General features: G+C 41.7%; 1 protein-coding gene across 2 annotated transcripts; it reads right to left on the reverse strand.

The window, feature by feature from the left end:
* Positions 1-1,727: 1,727 nt before the first annotated feature.
* On the reverse strand, positions 1,728-6,327 carry gstt2 (glutathione S-transferase theta 2). Of its 2 annotated transcripts, XR_013962576.1 has the most exons (6): positions 6,104-6,327; positions 5,050-5,137; positions 4,596-4,746; positions 3,900-4,076; positions 2,241-3,016; positions 1,728-2,169 (listed from the first exon to the last, which is right to left on the reverse strand). XR_013962576.1 is itself a non-coding variant. In XM_080738382.1 (5 exons), the coding sequence occupies exons 1-5, from the start codon at positions 6,207-6,209 to the stop codon at positions 2,879-2,881; spliced, it is 660 nt and encodes a 219-aa protein (XP_080594508.1). In that variant the 5' UTR covers positions 6,210-6,327; the 3' UTR covers positions 1,728-2,878. The 2 variants fall into 2 exon arrangements, 1 of the variants encoding a protein (XP_080594508.1); XM_080738382.1 differs by having other exon boundaries at positions 1,728-3,016.
* Positions 6,328-7,615: the final 1,288 nt, after the last annotated feature.

Below are 7,615 nucleotides of genomic sequence, written 5' to 3' on the forward strand. Positions count from 1 at the left end.
TATTTAGTTAAAGGGGAGCCTATAGAATGTGAATAATATTGATCTAACAGCCATCTAGTTTAATACCATTTCATGAAGATGTGTGCTGTACTTCAGTCTGGGTTTCATACAGTACATATCGTTGCTCTCGGACAGAGACCAAGCAGTCTATCTCCATATTTCAACATTTTATGTTTGGGTTTTTCCCGTAAATGCTACTTCTTCGGTCTACAGTGTCAAAAGAAAGTTGCAAAATAGCCGATCTACAAGCTCACAAAGCTTTGTAATGCATAGTGAGCCTGAAGATAGGCTATTTTTGTTTTTAATTAATTGTGTCTGTGGGTTTTATAAATATTGGACTAATTAATTCAATGAAGTATTAACAAGAGCTTTACATTGGAACACATTTTTTACTTTTTTTTACCCCATTTTCTTAAAAGTCAGGTTAACGACGAACGGCACCTACGTAGCGTTTTCCTTCTGGAATCTCCAATCATTCAGGTGCAGTTTATCGTGCATGTGTGGCGAGAAGAGCACATCGGAGCATGAATAATGCAAAGCTAATGTAGCAGATGAGAGCACAGGTTGTGTTGTAAATCTACCCCACATGCTGGGAGCCGAGAGGTTGAGCCGCGCTGTGCAGTATCTGTTTTAGGATAATGTATTTGTGTGTCTACTGTAGGTGTGTGTTAGTAATGAAGTATCTCGACAGAATGGCTCCCAGGGGGTGCACACGGGGCGAAGGCACCTTAGGAGCGTTTGTTTTGCGTTAAGCGGAGTAGCGGTGGTGGGTTTGACACTGGGGTTGAGTGCAGGTGGGGAGAATCTAGTACATGCTATTATAGGCTACATGCTAGGTTATTCATCTAATGGCTGATTTATACTTGGTTTAAGTATCCTAGTTATGTCCCACATACAGTAACTAGGATAGCAAATAATACTGAAACAAGTGCAGTTACAGCTACACAACTGTCTGTGCTGATTGGCCAAACAAATCATACTCCCCACACCCACACTTTCTGATATGAACAATAAGGCCTTCACATGCTTAGCACTCAATAATAAATGACACTGATCATCCTCTGTAGTTATTACTTTAACCTCATGCCATCGGGGCAAAGATACAGAACCTTGGTTTAACAGGAGTTTTGTCCCCTCAGCAAACTGCCTCGCCCCAGTCACGAGGATGGCTTTCTGTGCATAGTGGGGACCTGATGATCTGTCTTTGTGATATGTTTGTTTTGTGGTTAAGTGTTGTTTTTTGTTTAACAGACTTGTGAAGACAAAAAATATTATTAACGTTTGTCAACACATAAAAAAAGTCTATACATAGAGACATGATGCAAATTCAACCACTTTTTTTTCCTTTTCAGTATTTCAGCATTTAGAGTTTAAAGATGAATTATACTCTGTTACGTCTCTGAAAGTGTGGCCACAGTTGTAATCGGGCGTTACGTTTCAGGCCAACTCCAATGTTGCACCTTTCATTTATAATATTGACCACTACAGTGATCACATGAACGCAGTCTTACCATCTGATGAGGATACTGGATGAAATGAGTCCATTACTCAATTTCCAATTCCGATGTAGGACAGTGTAGGTTATGTTCATCAAAGGGACAGAATCCCCTCCGTGATCAATAAAGCTCTGGGCTTTACATAATAGCCTATCCTTGCCAAGTTTTATTAGCAATGGTCATGAGGTTACCATTTTGGTTGAATCAACATGGATTTAGAGTCAGTTGTTGTCAATGGTTGAAAATCCAACATTTATTCAACATTTAACACAATTAGTGCAATTCATTATTTCAATATTTCAACATGGATTCAATATTTCTGTCTAACCATATTTCAACATTGATTCACACGGCGGCATTTCCAACTTTCAATACTTTTACTTCTACTCAGCTACATCTCTGTAGAAATTATACAGAGCTTGTTGAGATTTTGTAATTGAACATATATCTTCCATAAGAAATTGCAGGAGATTTTATGACATCGGAATTATGAGATATTATTATAATAGGCTACTATAAGTAAGTAAGTAACCATTATATTATTATAAAGACTGAATTCAGTTGCCAGTGGATTCCACAAGGCCAATTAACTGCTCCACAAGGCATATTCCACAAGGCGCAAGCTGGTATAAAAGGACTGTCATTTCGTGTTTGAAAATAGCAGCTCTACAAGCTCACAACACGTTGTGATGTAACACATTGTGAGCTTGTTGATCTGCTATTTTCAAATAGCCTATTTAAAACTGAGCCTAAATGCTTCTTTTGGGCTTGTTTTCATAGCTTTTGCAAAAGCTGGCAACACACTGATTACCTGTTCACTTCTTTACTAGGGAGGAAGAGAACAGATATTGAATGAAACAGCACTCAATGGCGCTCCCTGAAAGAGGCAATGGCGGCACCCTGGAGTAGACCAGAAATAAGGTGAATTGGAATTCAGCCCAAGTCAGTGAGTCTGTTAAGGCCTCCGACAGACATTAGAAGCCTCTAGCTTTGCCTTAAAGCTACCTCTAGCTAAAGCTACCTCTAGCTTTGCCTTAAAGCTACCTCTAGCTTTGCCTTGAAGCTAGAGGCAAGCTTGCTTCTTCAAAACATGTGACTTCCATAGGGAATGAATTGGACGTTGCATTCCCCCCCGCCTCCCCCAAGGTCAAGCTAGAAGCTTGTGCTTCCAATGTCAATCGGAGGCATAAGTCAGTGAATTGGAATTGGGCCAATACACTCAACCAATAGCAAGGAGTACAAGGAACAGATCCTAGATCAGTGATATTGGACACTTTTCCAAATAAAGCAAAAAACAAATACACCAATCACTGCATTCAGTATGACATCACAGCCCTTGCCTTGCTCTGATTGGCTGGATATATGTGCAGTCTGCGGTGATGTCAGAGCTTGGACTTGCGTACAGCGTACAGCACTGCGTGGGCGTGGTCAAAAGACTCTCCGAGAGCTGATTGGATACGACTCCTCCAGCGCTGCAGGTTTGGCCGGTCCTGCAGTACATCTCTACCACCACCTAGAGGCTGGCACAAGAACAGCAGGCACATATATCTTTGAGCGTCCAATACATGACTTAGTGTGTATGTGCACTGTGTGTCCCTATCCGTATGTCACTTTTCTGGATAATATGCCCCCTGTGACATCATGTGGGTCTATACATCATCGTACTGTACTTAGCGTGCTACTCGAACCCACAATGTTTCTTCAGGAACAGTAAGTGTGAAGTGAGCACCTCTCACGTCACCACGGTGTGATTTTCTTTTTATCTTGTTTGAAAAAACAAAAAAAACAACCATAATTGCCTAACAATGATGTCACTTGCGGGTTTCTGAACTGTCCAAAACCCTCCTCTGAGACACAGACCATAATAATCATCAACATTAGTGAGGCCCAATTATAAAGAGGTTGAAAACATGTGAAGTCGTCCTTTAAAGGAGCCAATATGTACCACACACTGCCTACCAGTGACAACAGCGGTAGGCAGGTTTGGTCAGTTCAAACAAGCGTCGCATTTCGAGCTTGTAGATCTGCTACTTTTGATGCTTCTTTGAACGGTGCCAACCGCTCCTACTTCTGGCGTTGTGTGTAGGTCCCTATGCCCGTAGTATAGACTAACGTCACACGAGACTAACGTCATAGAAAGTACTCATCAGCACAGCTGATGTCACGGACAGAACAGCCCATACAAGGAGATATGCACGTGTGTTGTGTTTGATACCAAGTGAAGTGAGCTCTGCTCACATGCGTGACTTTGTGTTGAGTTTTTGGACTCATATGTCCAAAACCTTCAGTTTCTATCCCACAGAAACGGTACACAGCCAATATCTAAAACGACACAGATGCTTTCTCGGTTTTAAATAGGTTACAGTTTGATCACGTGACCCCCACCCCATCATGACCTCTGACCTGCATGAGCTCGCAGATGGCCAGCAGGTCGGCCAGAGTGATGTCATCGCCACACAGGAAGGGCTGTCGCCGCAGGAACATGGTGTCCAGGAGGTCCAGCGTCCTGCCCAGCTCCGACAGAGCCCGGTCCAGTTTGACGGGATCCGGACCGGAACCCGACATACGAGGGAACAGAACCTGCAGCATGGACACAATGTTATAGCCTCGTTAACCGTTTTACTGGCACTGACGAGTCCAATCGTTCGAGGTCCACAGTGTCAAAGACGAGTGACTCCTCAAAGCCTTATTTAGTTGGTTTATGAGTGCACTTTTCCAAAATGAATTTTTCGCTAATCCAAAATGAATTTTCAGTTGTGTACCGACACCGCAGCTACACGGCAGCGATCTGGATAAAAGGTCAATTTACACTTTAGCAGTGTACGGTCGTGTGTGTGTGTGTGTGTGTGTGTGTGTGCATGGCTGCATGCGCATACCTCCAGTATAAACACGTTAGCACCGTGCGGTCGTGTGTGTTAGGGCATTAACCAAATGTCAGTGTCCGACCCCCCCCCCCCCCCCCCCCTCAATATGATGACGTCATAAAATGACCAATAGATTCAACTTCGACTTTACTGTAAGTCGATTCCACATGACAAAAACTTGAGTCGTTAATGCCCTAGTGTGTGTGTGTGTGTGTGCGTGCGTGCGTGCGCGTACCTCCAGTATAAACACTTTAGCAGCGTGCGGCCGTGTGTTTGTGTGATGCCAGGCAGTGTATTCATCCACTCTGGCCCTCCTCTCTGGTTGCCGTGGATACCAGTGTTCTGGGATGTTGTGTTTGTTTACCAGGTACTTGAGGATGGCATCACTATGGCAACAACAATAACAACAACAACATCATTATCTAACTAGAAAAACAAACAATAGAAGCGGATACAGGATAGGTGGGCACTAGGAACATCTGGGCCCTGTCTATTTTGTACAAAATGCTAAACAAATAAAATAGTAATGTAAAGTATGATGTAAACATGCACGGCACAGCATTATCAGGGAGGACTTTGAAGACACTTTTGTGTGAGGGGGCTTTGATTCATGAAATAAAAAGACGAAAAGTAAAAATATGGAGATATCAACATCATGACTGTGTGTTGACGATAGAATGACCTCTGACCTCTCTGTGAGGACAAAACCCTCGTCCTCCAGAACAGGAACTTTCTGCATGGGATTCAACCTGGTGAACTCTGGAGTACTCTGCTCTCCTAAAGACACACACACACACACACACACACACACACACACACACACACACACACACACACACACACACACACACACACACAGAGCTGTCAGAGCTAACCTCGCCCACCAGGCTTTCTCGTTCACAACAGGCCGTTTGGTTTCCGCCCAACGCGGAAACCACTAAAAGAAGCGGCGCCGCTTTGATTTGGTTCCCTCCGTTTGTTTCCCCAATCCCCATTAAAATTCTCAAGTAGCCTAGTGTAGTCTTGCCAGTCGATATGAGTTGGACTAAAAGATGCATACGGTATACCAAACACATTTTTCAAAAGCAAAACTCCGCATCAAGGAGGTTATTAGGTAGGCCCTAAAAGTATGTCCTTTGGTGCAGGGGAATATTTTGAGTTAAAACTGAATCCGGTTTGATAGTTCCGGCCAAAGTGGACTACAACATGGCGTTAAGTGGTTTCCGCTCCCGACTGGATCAAACCCCGAAAAGTGAAGTGATCCCAGACTAGTCAGAGCGTAGTGACACAATGAAGGCATGGTTTTTAATCCAAATTGTGATACTGATAGTCTGATTTTCAGCTGTTGCAATTCCAACCGTTTAAATATATTTTAAATGCCAAGGACACCCTTCTAGCTCTGACAGTGTACAAATTGAACCAAATGGACCCGTTGCATTTTCAAAAGTTACAGAACCTCGTAAGGGTCAATTTAGAACTAGGTCAAAGTTCATGGGGATTGGGGACTAAAGTTCAAAGCAGGACATCAAACATCCGGGCTGATGTCATCCAGTTTAGTTACTTAAACTTACTTTATTAAAACTACTTTGTAAGTAGCAGTGCAGTGGTGGAAATATTAGTCATATTCCTTATGAGTAAAAGTATCAATACTGCAATATAGGCCTAGAAATTTACAGCTGGACCTGGTTAGACCTTAGTTACTTTACGTGCTGTAGAAGTGTGTAACTGCGTATAACAACTTACCTTTCCTCAGCGCCACCGTGTGGACAGTGTGGGGTATCTTGTGGAAGTTCAACAGAATGTGCACGGCCCGACACGGCTGCGACAACAAGTCTAAATAAACCTTCATTGTTTTTGATTGATTGATCTGATCGATTCACTGCGGACAGTTCAATAGGACATCAAAGTGAAAAACAAAACAAAACATTGCTACATTGTGACGCTGGCTACAGCTGCTGCTGCTACTTCCTCTCAGTATGGATGGGACGTTCGCGAACGAATCGAGTCTTTTGAACGGCTCTTTGAAATGAACGATTGGATCTGGTTCGCAGTAGTATGGAACCGTTCCTTTCTAATGAACAGTGTTGGGAAAAGTAGGCTACTCAATTTCTTTACTTAAGTAGAAAATATCAATACTGCAATCAATGTGGAAATACTCAGCCACAAGTAGAAGTTTGGAATGTTATGTTATACTTGTGTAAAAAAGTACCAAAGTATTGCTATCACAATATGTAGCCTACTAAAAGTACAAAGTAGAGTAGACTACCAATAGTAGAAAGTATTCATTATGCAGAATGTCCTGTTTCACAGGTTTTCCAATGAATAAAATGTAGAAAAAGAATTTGAAAATAGCAGATCTACAAGCTCACAATACGTGGCAACTGGCAACGTGACACATTGTCAGCTTGTAGATCGGCTATTTTCAAATGGCAGGTATGTACCTATGTATGTCAGATAGGCTATAAATATATATAGGGTTGAAATTATTTGTAATTATAATCAAAATCTACAGTAACTAGTAACTCAAATGAGCCAGTCTTTTGAACGGCTCTTTGAAAGGAACGGATCCCAGAGATCCGGCTCACTTCAAAGAACCATAAATCCCATCTCTACATCTCAGACCTTTACTCTAGATACGTCAGCTCAGACCACCAAAACAGGTTGCGTTACCGACTGGCGTTTCAAAATAAAAGCATTTTATTTGGAATCTTATCTGCCTTTAGATAAGTCTAAAAACATCATACATGTTGGTGATGAATCCTTTAGCAAAAAAGAATGCCCTGATGATCAGTGATGAATTATTCTGTACAACTTTAATAGTCTAAACATGTTCGGCCTACAACAGACCACAATAATCGTACTACTGTAGCCTACTATTTGCAAACTGTTAATAAGTATTCAATCAATAAAGCGAATTTAAATCCCTAATATATGAATAACAAATCCTTTTTCCCCCTTTTCTATAGCCTAGGCCTACTCAAATTATGACTGACCTAGCCTAATTTGGATGAATAGGCCTATACACTCATTTAAGAGAAGATTTCCATATTGTTTTACCAATTGCAAAGGTTCTCAATACCTCTATTCGGTTTAGTTTTATTTTGTTTAAATAAGACTATTTGCAAAAGGGAAATGTGTTATTAAATGTTTGATAAGTGACTACTAAAGTAGGCCAACCAAAAATTTCAAATAATTGTAGTCGAGCAAAAAGTACAATATTTTCCTCAGACATATAGTGGTACTGGACATTACTGG

This window comes from Nannobrachium achirus (genome assembly GCF_963921795.1).
Source record: "Nannobrachium achirus genome assembly, chromosome: 12".
Taxonomy (NCBI): Eukaryota; Metazoa; Chordata; class Actinopteri; order Myctophiformes; family Myctophidae; genus Nannobrachium; species Nannobrachium achirus.